The sequence below is a fragment of the Quercus lobata genome, chromosome 6, assembly GCF_001633185.2.
Source record: "Quercus lobata isolate SW786 chromosome 6, ValleyOak3.0 Primary Assembly, whole genome shotgun sequence".
NCBI lineage: Eukaryota > Viridiplantae > Streptophyta > Magnoliopsida > Fagales > Fagaceae > Quercus > Quercus lobata.
In genome coordinates this window covers 4,136,886-4,153,443 of record NC_044909.1, presented here as the reverse complement: position 1 = coordinate 4,153,443, position 16,558 = coordinate 4,136,886, and the positions used below count along the sequence as shown (strand labels likewise).

Here is a 16,558-nt window from a genome sequence, read left to right as displayed (position 1 = left end):
CCTCCGCTCCATAGACTAAGCCTCAGTAAATCTTCCATTAAAAAACCACGCAACATTATTCGAGTCGGGTCGGCTCGTCAACCAAATCAAACACAACTAAGCTCCACAAAGCCCAAGAAGATACGTGAAAAATTGAAAATGACACTAAACTGGAAGTCTACAGTCAATTAGTTTTTGGTGAGACCAAACCAATCAAAATAGACTTAGGATGTAATACTTTTTTTTTTTTTAAATCTCTTTTTGGGCTTTTACAATTTTCCTAGTATTGATTATGGAGCCCATAGCCCGACTTGATCAAATCCAATGTCCTGAACCCGATATGGATCAGCATTTGGGCGTCCGTTTAGACTCATCATTGCACCATGGAAGTAAAAACTTGTAAAACATCTAGTGGCTAATACGGGAAATACACTGTAAAATGTTTTCCAAAAATATTTATAAATAATATACATATACTTAAATATTTATAAAAATTTATATAAGATAATTAATATAATTAATAGAATTTATATAAAATATTTAGTCTAATTATATAGATTTTTTTTAATAAACAAATCATAATTTGTTTAATATAAGGTCACTTTTATTTTAATAAAATAATAAGATATGATTGGTTTTAATTATTATGAATCTATGATATATATGTGTGCGTCTGTGTTATATAATGATGAATTTAAACAAAAAATTAAAATACTCTTACTATATATAAATTATATAGATTATATAGATTGTGGGGTGGGGGGACATTTGCATTTCATTAAGTTTGAAATAATGACCTTAAAACAGCAGATCTACAAATGGGTTTTTTTATATTTTTTATATACTGTATAAAATATTTGGGATGAGTCATGGATTTAAATTTTAAAATTTATTTTTTGATGGAGGAGCTAATTTTTAAATAGTACTAGCTTCGTCATAATGTATATAAGCAGACATATCTGACTTTCAAGGTCTGTAGAATTTTGACCTTTGTGCCAACCCAAGGGCACGTTTGCTGACTTAAGGTTAAAGGATAACAATTTTTTAATTTTATCACTGAACTACTGTTCCAACCTTTTTATTTTATTGCTTTATTATATTTTATCTGTTTATTTATTTATGGTAAATTATTATAATATATTTTTCATATTATATTGTACGTATCCCATATTCCCAAGACATGAATTATATTGGGGCCACGGTATGACTGAACAGTCAATATTTAATTGGCCAATAATATAATAGTGCCTAGGGTGTACGTGTATATCCATAATTCCATACCCTTTTGCAAACTAATCTAACTTTGAGAATTAATATTCCTAGGCTAGACCGATCACATTGAAATTCAAAACCAAATCAATTCGAATCAAGATGCATTAAGGGATGGAAGATTCTAGTTTAATATAATGGTAAGTAGTAACAAATATAGGAAAAGTAGGTCATGCCTTTTGGATTAGGGTCTCAAATCATTAAGATTACTTTATCATGAAGTTATTAAATTCCTAGAAATATATAATTAAATGAATGACTCGGATTTTATTATATCATAAAAGAGAAAAGATTGATTATTGCTATTAAATATCTAGTTAAAATATTGATAATGTGAAAAATTAAATATGAAACATTGACTAGAAATCCTTAGTTTAGTTATCCTAAAAATTCCAAAAGATGTCAATCTATAGTGGGTTTTCATATCTTATTCCAACATATATATAAAAGAGAAGCAAAGAGAGTATGTCAAACATTTCTCAGACCAAGTGATACTATATATATTGACATGCAACAGTACAAGAATGTATGAAAATAACTCGTCTAATTCATGGGAGAAGGGTGAGTGTGATCGATATGTACGTGTAAGTGTAACATGTCAACTCGACAGCCACCTATATATTTTGTAACCAAATATGTAGTATATTCAAGCATTTTTGAGATCAATATATATATGACCCAAACTTTTATTCAACTTAAAGAAGTTTTAGACTTTGATTATTACTATCCTAGCTTCACTCAAGGTCAAATAAAGTTGCACATATGGAAGATGGAATCAGAATATAGCTTCTTCATTTTGCTCAATAATTATTCAATTATTCCAGTCCATATATATATGTATATGAACAAAATTTTTTAAGCTTGAGAAATGATCAGAGGTTTCCATTTGTTATGCATACAATTTTAACAGACCCTAAGAGTTGATCTCTGGATCAACAAACTAAATCTCGTTAGCATAGATGGTCTCTGAGCAGAAACTTCTTTGAACTTCAATAGCTAGTTCCTCCACACTCAGCTGACATTCAAGCCCTATCTGTAACAGTGAATGAGAAATCCATAAATAAGCATGGTTTATGATAACTTTGCAAGTTCATAATTTACTAATAGCAAATTCAATATCAAATATTGAATAAAATGCAATTATTCTCTATGTCACTAAATTTGGGGTATGAAGGGGAATCTCTATGTGTGTTTTGTAGAAGATGAAGATTCATTGACAGTAGGGATTGTTTGTTCTTTGAGTGTTCTTTGTCAAAGAGACTTATGTTTAATAACATTGCAGAGGTATTCCTAGAAGAAAGTTATCTTGCAATGGGATGTGAATTCCTTAAGAGGAAGAAATATGATATCAGTAATTTGGAGGGTGGCTTGGGTTGATTTGTTTTCCATGTATGCTTGATGGCAAAGAAATGCTCAAATCTTCAAGGACGTTATTAGGACTGAAGAAATCATACTTCAAGCTATTAAATGGGGAGCAAAAACAAGGGTTGAGTGCGGTAAGAAAATTAAATCAAAATTTTGTGTGGCTTGTGGGGGATTTCCTGTTCATCTTTAAAGATTGTAAAGGGTAGTACATAGATAGCAATAGCAGAGTCGCTGTTGGTATGTACATTGGTCTTTGCAGGTGTAAGTAATTTCTCATGTATTGTGTTTGTGATCAAAAACATCTTGCCTATTCATAAAAAAAGAAAAGATAGAAGAATCAATTATTCGCTTATAAATACACATAAGCATGCATTCTTAAATTTGGATTAAATCATACAAATAGCTTAGCTCTAGGTTAAATCATATATTTGGTTCTCAAACATTTAACCTTTATTTCAAAATTATCTTTATATTTTAAAATGCTTCACTTTAATCTTTATAATTTTAAAGTTGTTTCAATAACATCTTTATTATCATTTGATGAATGAAAAATATTGGTGTGGTAAATGAAATTCATGACATGCCATAAGCTCCACATTATCAAAGTGGTCTTAGTTGCATGAATTTCATTTGTATTTTTAATCTTATGATATAAAATACATTTTTTGAAACATTTTAAGTATAAAGATGATTTTGGGACAAATGTCAAAAGTCAATGAACAAATATATAATTAAACCATAACCCAAACAAAAAAATGTTTGCATCAAATTCACTTAAGCCCATCCAAATTTATGAATACTACTACAATGCTAAGTACTCATCTAAACCCAAAAACAACAATTTAAACCCTGAAGTTAAAAAATATATATATATATACTAAATCTCAATTCATTTAAGTATAATAACATTGTACTTGAGGTTTGATATAAGCTAAAAGCTTAATTTGTCACTTTTCAAACTATAAGATTTAATTTGTTCATTTGTTTATTTTAGTGTTTTTAATTTGTTAAAATACTCCTAATTTATAGGGTTTAAAATATATTTCTTTCCATTTATTTTTTATTAGGGTGAATTAGCTGCATGCCCTAACACTGCCTGTGGATGCCATGTGAGACATATGCCTAGCTCATCCGATGGGTGTCAAGCAGGCAATGAATAACTTATATTTAAGTGTGCCATGTATGTCGTATATATACATGAAGTTTATCCTTAAGCGAAAGGTACTGGGTCCAAATCCAATAGACTATGCCTGCAATATGGAAATAATAGAAGCACAAGAATGTGAAATGATATCTCCCTCCAAAAGTTCTCACCAAATTCTAGACAATATAATTAGAGTTTTAAAACAATTAATTGGATGCAATAGAGAATATGATTTCTAAAAGAATAGAATAATAAGAAAAAATACATGTGATCATGAATTCATGATTGGTTGTTGCTGTTGTTTGTTTGTCATCTAGAATAGTTTTTTCAATTGCCCCTAATAATCATCTTAAAATTGCTACTTTGTCGTAGATGATGTTTAACCAGATAGATTAATCTAGAATAAAAAGTAGATTTATATGTTGATATACCTTAATGACAAAGGAGTATAGGGCAGCATCCTCCATGCTACTGATATTGAGATGAAGAACTTCGAATTGAAGCCTTTCCAACACACTGATTATCTTTAAGATTTGACCAGGTATTCGCTTTGAGATAATTTTCAAAACCACATTGGATCCTGAAATCTTTGCTTCAACATCTGCAACTGGAGAGTTGCAACATGCTCCTAGTTCCTGAACATGTTCAAACCCAATAAAGGGGCAATCAAGTTGAGGAGGAGTTAGCTGTAGCAGTGGCTTAGGACTAGGAGCAGGGCTAGGGCTTAGACTCTTCCTTCTTTTCTTGGATTCCAAAGATTGAAGAACTTGGTGCAACTCCTTGATAAATTCTATCACACCCCCTATTATAGATGCTTGATCTCCCTACAAAAATTCATCATGGAATAACAAAAACCCTAATTAGAAACCATATGTACATATATAGATATATAGAGAGAGAGAATCGAGGAAGAGAGGATTACCCTTTTGATATAAAAGCATGGGGTTAAAGAGCGTAGAACTTTGAGGTGCTCATTCATCTGTCTTCTTCTATTTCTCTCCACAGCTATGTGAGACATGTTAATGCTTTCTTTCTCTATGTCCAGCTTGCAGCTTTCTTCAAGGCTCAATATAGTGCAGTCTACCCTATTTATAAGATACAATGTACGAGCTAGAAACTACTCCTAAAGTTCATATTAAATGCTATGTGTTGGACTCCCGTGAGGATATGTATATATTTTTACTTCTCTCTTTCTCTCTCTTTTTCATATATTACGCGTCTCACGTTTATTATCTTGGGTCAATTACGTGCCTCGTGTGAGTTAAAAGGAGGGTAGTTTTCTCTCATCTTTCCCATGCACATTTATCTACTTCTTTCATTCATTCAATCATGCATGCCATATGCAACCTCTTCATCACTCAATCACTTCGCTTGTTATCTAGCCTTTTATTTTTTTACCCAAATCCTTGTGGGTTTCAAAGTTGTACTAGTTTTTCTTTAGATATGTTTGCCATATTTCTGTCAAACTCTGCTTTTTTGATAAGCTAGCTAGCTGTCTTGATATGAGCAAAAAAATTAACGTACGTGGTGGTCCTTGGCAATGAGACTTGTAGAGTAGATTGATAAGACTATAAACATAGAGAAATGATATGTCTACAACATTTTTACAAGAAATTCTAAGTGGCAAGTTGTTACTAGTTGTAATTGTTGGGGCAAAAAAGTAATCTTAGCATTAGTTTGAAATTTGAACCAACAATAACTAATCACTTGTGATTTGTTGTAAAAATGTTGTAAAAAAGTTATAAACGTAGCATCTCTCATAAACATATATCATATATGGAAATGATTTTGTAGGAAATTGAAAATAAACACAAAGTCTTTAATACAGTAGCATATGTAGGTCACATTTTACACCTTACATCATTGAAGTTTTTTAGTAGCCTGCATGTATATAGGAACATGGCAAGGTATTTTGATTTGATTTGATTTATTTTGCTTTAAGAATGCTTTTCATGCCATATTTTTAAGTTATAGGAACTTATTTTGGATGGTGTTACATATTTTGTGTATACTTCTTATATGGATGGTTACCTATTAATTTTAATCTACCATTAACCCTATGTATAAGTATTAACTTTAAAAGTATTGTTTATTACACATACTTTAATCCACAGAGTTTTGTACACAAGTCCCAAAATAACAAAATCCATGACTGGAAGTCACAACTTTAAAGTTTGAAATTGTGACTTAAAGACACGAGTTTTGCTACATAGAGGTATGTGTGCAAAACTCTATGGATTAGCTTGCATGCCACAACATTTACCCTAACTTTAATATAAAATTAAGTCCATAATTAAACATTATCTTTAGTTTAAAATTAACCTTACGGTAAGAAGTGTATAAAAGCGTTTGAGTTTGTTTGTTTACTTGGTTATGTACAACCTTTTAAAGTCTTTATATATATATATATATTACATATATTTTATTTTTAAATTGAATAAATTAATAAAAATAAACTCATTCAAACACATTATAAATATTTTATTTTATTATTTAATTTTAACAAAAAAAAAATCTATTTTTGTTCTATTATTTTTGGTAATGAAGTATTTGATCATCCCGTACACGTTCATGTAAAAAGGTATGCATTGCATCTTCTAATCCTATGCACATGCCACCCCAACTTTCCCACCAATTTTAACTTTTCACATAGTTTATTGAGATAGCAAATTGTGAGTTTAAAGATTTTGAGGTTTGCAGTCCATTAAAAAAAATTGTGAGTTTAGGACAATTATTAAGGCATCACTAACACCACTGTTATTTTTTTCAACACTTGCATCTTTAAGTATAATCAATTATGGAAAAATTGTAGAAAAAAATTGTCTTGATATAGGCACTTATTTTGGATGGTGTTACACATTTTGTGTATCCTTCTTATATGAGTTGTTAACTATTAACTTCAATTTACAATTAAGTATTAACTTTAAGAGTCATGTTTATTACATACACTTTAATCCACAAGGTTTTATACACATGTTCCAAAACAACAGAACCCACGACTTGAAGTCACAACTTCAAGATTTGAAATCGTGACTTGAAGTCACGAGAGTTTTGCGTGCTATTTAGGGGCATGTGTGCAAAATTATGCGGCTTAGCTTGTGTGCAATAACATTTACCCTAACTTTAATATAAAATTAAGTCCATAAATAAACATTAACTTTAGTTTAAAATTAACCCCAAGGTGAGAAATGTACAAAAGTGTTCGAGTTTGTTTGTTTAGGTTATGTACAACCTTTTAAAGTCTTTATATATATATATATATATATATATATAATTGAATAAATTAATAAAAATAAATTCATTCAAACACATTCTATTTTTAAAAAAAAAAAATTTAATTTTAACAATAGATTTCTGTTTTGGTTCTATTTTTTGGTAATAAATTATTTGATCATCCCGTACACATTCATGTAAAAAGATACATGTTGCATCTTCTAATCCTATGCACATGCCACCCCAACTTTCTCACCAACCTAACTTTTCACATGGTTTATTTATATAGTAAATTGTGAATTTTGGAGGTTTGCAATCCATTAAAAAAAATTTGTAAGTTTTGAGCAATTATTAAAACAACACTAACACTACTTTTATTTTTTCAACATTTAATTTACTTCTTTACTAGTTTAATAAATTATGGGAGAATTGTAGAAAAAGAAAAAGAAAAAAAAAAAGGTGTCCAAACAAATTTTACTCGAGGTGATGTGAGCAATGCATAAAAATACGTCAAGAACCTTTAGAAAAAGATTTAATGAGCGGTTGTCAATTGTCATAGGGTTGGTCACCACTTGCATTCAGATGATTATGATTATATTATATATATATATATATATATATAGTGCGAATCCCCACACCACTCTGCCTTGAAGGCGGCGGTGGCTGCCAGTTCTTCAAGCCCGGCAAACAATTCTGAGTGCTTTATTTATTTTGTTGTCATTTTAGCTAAAAGGCACAAGAATTTATAAACCCCACATAATCATTGTATGAGTGCTTTCAAATTCCTGTGCTGTTTTTTTAATGCATATCATGACCAGATAAATAATTAAGTGAACAAATTGGAAGAACTAATCAATATATACAGCTGGGATATTGTTTTCTTCCTCTAAAGTCATTTCCTTCAACGAATTAACCCATGGCTTTACTAATCTGTCAATTGTTTTGATGTTGATAGTACGGGTCTCTTTTCTTATGATTTAGGAGGGGAAAAAAAATCACACACAATGAATGAGGCTCCTATTTACAGTGAATTTAATTTTAAGTAACACTAACCAAAAACATTATAAAATTCTTGAAGTGAAAGGGATATGTACTTATTGTCCTATCCTGGTACCATATATATATATTGTGGTTGCACGATTTTTCATGGCCCAAGTTCTATTGATCAGGTCCTGGTCCAAAGCGCAACCCACAATAAATATTTGTAGAGGATGGGTCGAAGAACTTAGTTTCAATGAGCCTATGCGGTTTGATACATGGACAACATTGTTGCAGAAAACCCAAGCATCAGAATTGATCTCTCACGTATATTTCTATTTCTTTAGTTTCTCATACAATATTTTCTCGTTCCATTTCTTTGAGGGACTCCACTACATTATATAGTTCCTCTCCTCTCATCTCAACCTTACATTTGTTGATCATCCAAGTATCTACTTGAGTACCTGTCCCATCAGACGCCACCATCTCTCCGTTTGTGAGTTGCAGAGGCCAAGGCGGTACTGTTCAGGGGTCATTTCCTCATTAATGTGGCCAAGGGGGTGGTTGGTGCGCAATTAATGTGATGGCAGCTCCCCATGAGATATTTCGGATTTTATTCATTTTATATGTTGGGAGGATGAACTGAAGTGGCTAGGAGAGCTTCTCTTCTGGGTTTCGTGATGTCCGAGGAGGAATTACTCCTCGGACAGGCTCCCTTGGCGTTTATTGGGGTTGAGTGATGTTTCATACGTGGTTTTTCTTTGGACTGGAAGCTCCTCGGACGGGCCTGAATTTGGATTTTTGGCCCATTATTTCTGGGCCGGGCCCCACAATAGCCCCTCAAAACTCAGGTTTTTATCTCATTCTAAGGAGGAAAAAACGGGGTTTTGATGTTTGGGAGAGGACGGAAATAAGGAGAACGTGCGACGCGCGTGCGGTCCGTTACTTTCGACGCGCTACAATTTACGAGGCGCGGCCATTAACTCCTGGAGGCGTTATGTTCCCTCATCCAATGGTGTGGCATAGATCGAACGGCCATCGTTTTTTCTCGGGTTTTTAGGCGGGAGCGATTTTTTCTCTCTCCTCCTAGCTATTTAAGACGTCAGAGGGGTTCAGTTTCTTCTTTTTATCTGTATTTCGTAAACCTCAGAAGACTCCAGAGAACCCCATCGAATACCAGAGATATATCAGCACTTGCGTCCGTTACGCCATCGTAGCGTTTTTCTGTGAAGTGTTTCGTCCAAGAGAGATTTCTAGGCGTCCCGTCGAGCGTTTTGTGAAAGTCCCGGTACGTTTTGTTCATCTCGCCGTTTCAATTCCCTCCTCGGACTCTACTTTTCTTCTTAGTTTTTACTTTCATTTCCCCAGTTCAGTTCCGATGGGTAGATTTGAGAAATTAATAAAAACTCCAGCCGCTATGGAGGCTTTTAGGGCAAAATACCACATTCCCCCGGGGGTTGGGCTGCGGTACTGTCCTCTTGAAAGAATATTGACAGATAGGCGTGAGGGAGAAGTCGTTGTCCCCATGATTGCTTTCATAGAGGGAGGGATGACGCTTCCTATGCGTAGGATTACAAGGGAGTACTTGTTCAACCATAGGTTGACGCCGTACCAGTGTGCCCCGAATATGTTCAAGATACTAGGCTGTGTAGATGTCTTAAACGAGCGGATGAATTTAGGCCTTACTTGGCACGATGTGGCCTATCTGTACGAATGTCATCGCATCGGGGATGAGGGATATTATCTTAAATCCCGGAATGAGGACGTTAGGTTGATCTCTTGTCTCCCTATATCCAATAAGACAGTGAAGAATGATTTCCTTATTGCTTCTGGGGAGTGGTTCGACGGTATTCATTGTCCAACTCGGGCAGGAAACCCAGGTGCAGCGTCTTTAGGATCGGTCCCTTTTGGGATAGGATTTAGCATTGAGGGGTTACATTTTTTGCTTTCTTTATAATTGGAAGATTTCGTGAACTAATCCCCTTTTCCTTGATTGTTTGTAGATAAAACTCACGTCGCCCCTCGGATAAATTTTGTGAACGTGCCAGCGTTGAACTACCTTCTTAGGTCGGAGATCTACGTTTCCGAGGACGGGCAGTTGCGTGCTGCCCATCTAGTTTTGGGCTATCAACCTTTGAGCAGCGCTTTCCAGGCTATCGGTCATGCCATAAGGGCTGGTAGTCTGAGGTTGGCTAGGATTGACGTGTCACGGGATGGGTTCTTAGCTGAACACTATCTGCCACCAGTTGTGTTGCCCGGTGTTAGAGATCCCTACCTGGCCGAGCAGCTACCTCCGCCGAACGAGCCTGGTGTTGCTGTTCAGGCTGAAGAGGAGGCTGAATCATCTCGTCTTTCCCTTGAGGACGAGATAGACGAGTTTTACTTTGAGGAGGAAGTTCAGCGGACCCCCTTGGTGGAACTTTCCGATCCTGAAGGAGAGCGGGATCGACATTCTGAAGTTGGTGTTCCTTCCATTGTTATCTGCTCGGACGATACTTCGGACGAAGAGACACAGCCCATGGCAGGAAAGGGAAAATCCCTAAAGGAGCTGATGGCCTCCCGAGGGAAAGGTCAGTCATCGAAAGGACCCTCCCCCTCAAAAGTCAAAGCCCTTCCCCCTATGGTCCCTCAGGGCATTTCCGAGCCTGGCCTTAAGGTTAATCCGGACTTGAAGAAGAAGGGGCCTGCTGACATCCCCGAGGAGGGTGAAATGGTTGCCCAGCCGACCAAACAGCAAAAAACCACTCGTGCCCCAAGGAGCAGACGGGGCAGTTCCTCGGAGAGGCGGGACGAGGAGGACACCGCTGAGGTGCGCGCCACTCCGCGTACATGGAGCCCCAAGTTGGAGCTGGATGGAGTTGCCATCCCCTAAAATACCTCGGTCCGTGAGTACAACCGAGGCCGGGCAGGGTACGTGGCCAAGGCCTTAGAGCAACCCCTTCTCCTTCCCCGAGATATGGAGGCTTATAGGCGGTTCTCTCAGCCTGAGCTCTTCCTATCCCTGAAAATGGATCTCGCAATGGTAAGTAATCCTTTCACTGTTTCATTGGTTTATTTGACCTTGTTAGATTAAAGAATTCTTGTTTCGTCTGTAGATTACTCAGCAGGTATTTGTGGCTGAGGAATTTTGTCGCAGTAACAACAGCCGGGTTGAGGTCGAGAACCAAGCTCGGGCGGAGATGGAGAAAGCATTGGGGTCCCTCAAGCATGATCATGCTGAGCTCATGAACAAGTTCAAGGACTCGGAGAACCGGCGCAAATCTGCAGAGTCTGGTTTGAAGAGTGCCGAGACCCAGGCAGAGGACCAGCGCAAAGAGCTGTTCACGACCCAGCTTAACCTCGCCACCAAGAAGCAGGCAGTGCAAGACCTCAAGGTCGCTCTGCAAAAAGTCGAGGACGAGCTGCGGCGGGTCAGAGAGGAGGCCCAGCTAATCCGAGAGGCTACAGAGGCTGAGAAGAATGCCGCTCGCCAGCTCGGTGCCGAAGAGACGGAGGCCAGGCTATCCGAGGAGATCCCCGAGGTATGCCGGGAGTATTGCAGCATCTCATGGGTGCGCGCCCTTGATGCTGCAGGAGTTCCTGACGATTCGGCGCTGAGACAGCCCGAAAGCATCTTCTATCCTCCAGAGATCCGAGAACGTCCTGAGGGTGCCCAAGCGGTCTCCGAGCAGGAACTGATGGAGCCCGAAGCCGCCCCTGTGCCTGATATGGCGAAGGATCCTGCCGCGGGCTCTTCCATCGAGGTTCCACCCCCCCAGCCCGAGCAAACAGAAGATCCCCCTACTAAGGCTTAGCCCCTTTTTTTTTTGAATGAGAGTCATCCTAATTTTTCATTCTTTTGTGAGGACCTCTCTTTTTGATGTACTCGGAATACTAATACTAATATAAAGTGCTCGTTTTGCTTACTACAAATGTATGTCAGTAACGCTGTTATTTAAACACTTGCAACGATGTAGATATATGTAAATGGCAACAGAAAAATGGGTTTTTGGGCTGTGCACTTGTGGGTTGCGATGGCGCCAGACTGCACGCCTGTGTTAGGATGATTTCCTTTAAGTAATAATCCCCCAACCTATCATGAGTAATAATTTTCACTAAGTCTGTGTTCCGAGGAGCCATGCAGGACTTAGGTTCTGTTTAGAACTATGAGTAGTTGTCTTTAGTATTAATTTCCCCTTAGTCTGTGGTCCGTAGAGCCATGCAGAACTAGGTTCTGTTTAAAACTTATAAGAATTGTCATGAGTAATAATTTCCCCCAAGTCTGTGGTCCGAGGAGCCATGCAGGACTTGGGTTCTGTTTAAAATTATGAGTAGTTGTCTTAAGTATTAATTTCCCCTTAGTCTGTGGTCCGTAGAGCCATGCAGAACTAAGTTCTGTTTAAAACTTATATGAGTAATAATTTCCCCCAAGTCTGTGGTCCGAGGAGCCATGCAGGACTTGGGTTCTGTTTAAAACTACGAATAGTTGCCTTAAGTATTAATTTCCCCTTAGTCTGTGGTCCGTAGAGCCATGCAGAACTAGGTTCTGTTTAAAACTTATATGAGTAATAATTTCCCCCAAGTCTGTGGTCCGAGGAGCCATGCAGGACTTGGGTTCTGTTTAAAACTACGAATAGTTGCCTTAAGTATTAATTTCCCCTTAGTCTGTGGTTCGTAGAGCCATGCAGAACTAGGTTCTGTTTAAAACTTATATGAGTAATAATTTCCCCCAAGTCTGTGGTCCGAGGAGCCATGCAGGACTTGGGTTCTGTTTAAAACTACGAATAGTTGCCTTAAGTATTAATTTCCCCTTAGTCTGTGGTCCGTAGAGCCATGCAGAACTAGGTTCTGTTTAAAACTTATATGAGTAATAATTTCCCCCAAGTCTGTGGTCCGAGGAGCCATGCAGGACTTGGGTTCTGTTTAAAACTACGAATAGTTGCCTTAAGTATTAATTTCCCCTTAGTCTGTGGTCCGTAGAGCCATGCAGAACTAGGTTCTGTTTAAAACTTATATGAGTAATAATTTCCCCCAAGTCTGTGGTCCGAGGAGCCATGCAGGACTTGGGTTCTGTTTAAAACTACGAATAGTTGTCAGTAGCCCCAGCAAGCAGTGGATAATCATGAAAGAAAACGCATGCTAAGCCATTCTCATTAATAATAATATCTTCTGAGGTTGTTTACATTCCATGGTCGGGGTACAGCTTTTTCATCTAAATCTTCTAGGTAGTAGGCGCCTATTCCGGCCACGGATGTGACACGGTATGGTCCCTCCCAATTGGGCCCCAATTTGCCCCAAGAGGGGTTCTTTGCGCTGCCAAGAATCTTCCTCATCACGAGGTCACCTGGACCCAGGGGCCGTGGTTTGACGTTAGCATCATACCTTTGTCTCAGCTTCTAGTGATAGTAGGCCATGTGAATTATCGCTTTTTCCCTTCGTTCTTCAACTAGGTCCAGACTACGTTCCAATAACTCGTTGTTATCGTTTGGGGTAAACGATCTAGACCTTAGTGTGGGAAAGTTGTTCTCGATCGGGAGCGCGGCCTCAGCCCCGTAAGTCATCGAGACGGGGGTCTCACCGGTCGATCGTCGCGGCGGCGTCCGATAAGTCCATAAGACGTGGGGGAGTTCTTCTACCTATCTCCCCTTTGCCTCGTCTAGTCTCTTCTTCAGTCCGTTCACTATGACCTTGTTCACGGCTTCGACCTGCTCATTTCCCTGAGGGTACGCGGGGGTGGAATATCGGTTGATGATTCCAAACTTGCGGCAATACTCCCTAAAGTTTTTACTGTCGAACTGCAGACCATTGTCGGAAATGAGTGTACGCGGAGTCCCGAAGCGGGTGATGATATTCTTCCAGATGAATTTTTGGGCGTCCACGTCCCTAATGTTGGCCAGTGGTTCAGCCTCCACCCATTTAGTGAAGTAATCCGTTCCGACTATTATATATCGCTTGTTCCCCACGGCCTTGGGGAAGGGTCCAACTAGATCAAGGCCCCATTGTGCGAACGGCCATGGACTCGAGAGGGGGTTGAGAACTCCTCCGGGTTGGTGGATATTCGGGGCGAATCTTTGGCACTGATCGCACTTCTTAGTGTATTCTTGGGTCTCTCTCTGCATGTTCGGCCACTAATACCCTTGGGTAAGTGCCCTGTGCGCCAGCGATCTCCCTCCGGTATGACTCCCACAAATCCCCTCGTGTAACTCCTCAAGTAGAGATTCGGATTCCTCTGGAGGCACGCAGAGTAGGTACGGTCCAGAGTAAGAGCGTCGATATAGTTTGTGGTCCTCTGACAGCCAAAACCGAGGAGCATTCCTTCGTATCTTCTCGGCTTCCAATTTTTCTTCCGGCAAGACGTCGTTTTGAAGGAAGTTCTTTATGGGATCCATCCAGCTGTGACTCTTTCTGATCTGATGGACTCTGGCAGGGCCTCTGCTGATGGGACTTGCCTGGGCCAGATCTTCAACCAGGATTACTCGCGGCAGATTATATGCCGAGGACGTGGCGAGAGTGGCCAGCGAGTCTGCATGGGTGTTGACACTCCTGGAAATGTGTGTCAGATTGAAGGACTCAAAATTCGTCTGCAGCCGCTTGACTTGTCCCAGATATTCCTGCATCCTAATATCTCGGGCTTCCAGTTCACCCATCACCTGTCTGACTACCAGTCTAAAGTCCGAGAACGCTTCTATTATCCTTCCGCCCAACCTTTGAACCATCGTCATCCCTTGAAGTAAGGCTTCGTATTCGGCTTCATTGTTCGTAGCCGAGAATCCTAGCCTTAATGATTTTTCAATGGTAGCACCGTCCGGGGATATTAAAACTATCCCAACTCCTGACCCTCTCTGGTTGGCTGCGCCATCTACGTAGACCTTCCAATGCGTGTTCTTCCTTGTTGAAATCGCACCAACCAACTTTCCATCCATGTCCCCCTCCTCGGTTATTGTTTCTATGGAGGGCTCAGCAAACTCAGCTACCAAGTCTGCGAGGACCTGCCCTTTGATGGAGGATCTGGGCATATATTTTATATCAAAGGCTCCCAAGAGCGCACTCCACATGGCGATCCTTCCTATATAGTCAGCGCCTCGAAACACTGCTCGGAGGGGAAGCTGAGTCAGAACGATGACCGTGTGCGCCTGAAAGTAATGAGGAAGTTTTCGGGTTGCGTGCACTATTGCCAGAATTGCCTTTTCTAAAGGCAGGTATCGCACCTCGGCCTCATGTAGTGATTTGCTCACATAGTACACCGGTCGCTGCACCCCATTATCATCCCGTATCAGTACCAGGCTTACAGCGTGGGGAGCTACGGCGATGTAGGCAAACAGCACCTCATCTGCCTCAGGGCTGGACATGATGGGTGGTCGGGACAGGTAGTCTTTGAGTTGTTGGAAAGCCTGAACGCAGTCCTCCGACCATGCGAACTCTTTCCACTTGTTTATCAGGAGGTAGAAAGGCCGACATCGATCCGCCGATCTCGATATGAACCGGTTCAACGCCGCGATCATACCAGTGAGCTTCTGTACTTCCTTCGGATTCCGAGGAGCCTTTAGGCTGTTAATGGCTTTGATTTGATCGGGACTTACTTCTATTCCCCTGTAGGTGACCATATACCCTAGGAATTTCCCAGACCCGACCCCGAACGAACATTTGGAGGCATTTAGCCGCAGCCGGTGCTCCCTTAATATAGTGAAGATTGTTCCGAGGTCCTTCACGTGCTCGGACACCCTTCTACTCTTGACAACCATATCGTCTATGTAAATCTCAATGATCTTGCCCAGTTGTGGCTCAAACATCCGGGTCATCATCCTTTGGTAGGTTGAGCCTGCGTTCTTTAGCCCAAACGGCATCACCTTATAATGATAATTTCCGATGGGCGTCATAAAAGCCGTTTTCTCTTGGTCTTCTAGCGCAAGGGGTATCTGATGATAGCCTTGGAAAGCGTCCAGGAAGCTCATTCGAGGGTGCCCCACGGTTGCATCCACCAATCGATCAATTCGGGGTAAGGGGAATGGGTCCTTCGGGCACGCCTTGTTCAGGTCCGTGAAGTCTACGCAGACCCTCCATTTTCCTGTCTTCTTCTTTACCACAACAGTGTTTGCCAACCACTCTGGGTAAAAGACCTCTTTGATAGCCCCCGCTCTTTTTAGCTTTGCCACTTCATCTTTTACGGCACTAGCATGTTCCTTTAAAGGGCGTCGGGGTGGCTGCTTCTTCGGAGTGGAAGAGGGGTTGACGTTCAGGTGGTGACAAATAAGGCTAGGATCGACGCTCGGGGCGTCGTAGGCGTCCCATGCGAACACGTCGACATTTTCTCTAAGAAATCTGACCAATTCCTCCTTTTCTTGAGAGGGCAATTCAGAGCCGACCAGGAAGAACTTCTCCGGGTCGTCGTTGACAGCGATTTTATCTAAACTTTCACACCTTATCTCCTCGGCCAATCCGTCGTCTTGCTCTGCCGAGGCGGCTGATTGCTATAAACTATCGGGGGCCGAGGTCTCGGCAGGGGGCCGGTGTAAGACGGCGGCCACCATACATTGCCTGGATATGGCCTGATCTCCTCGGATCTCTTCTACTTGTCCTTTGGATGGGTATTTCACTTTCTGATGAAGTGTGGAGGTTACGGCTTCCAGGGAA

The 16,558-nt window shown here is 39.8% G+C and overlaps 1 protein-coding gene across 1 annotated transcript; it reads right to left on the bottom strand.

Annotated features, from left to right (window-relative positions):
• Positions 1–1,981: 1,981 nt before the first annotated feature.
• On the bottom strand, positions 1,982–4,801 carry LOC115950763 (transcription factor MUTE). The gene is made up of 3 exons (XM_031068000.1): positions 4,680–4,801; positions 4,189–4,581; positions 1,982–2,281 (listed from the first exon to the last, which is right to left on the bottom strand). The coding sequence occupies exons 1-3, from the start codon at positions 4,773–4,775 to the stop codon at positions 2,189–2,191; spliced, it is 582 nt and encodes a 193-aa protein (XP_030923860.1). The 5' UTR covers positions 4,776–4,801; the 3' UTR covers positions 1,982–2,188.
• Positions 4,802–16,558: the final 11,757 nt, after the last annotated feature.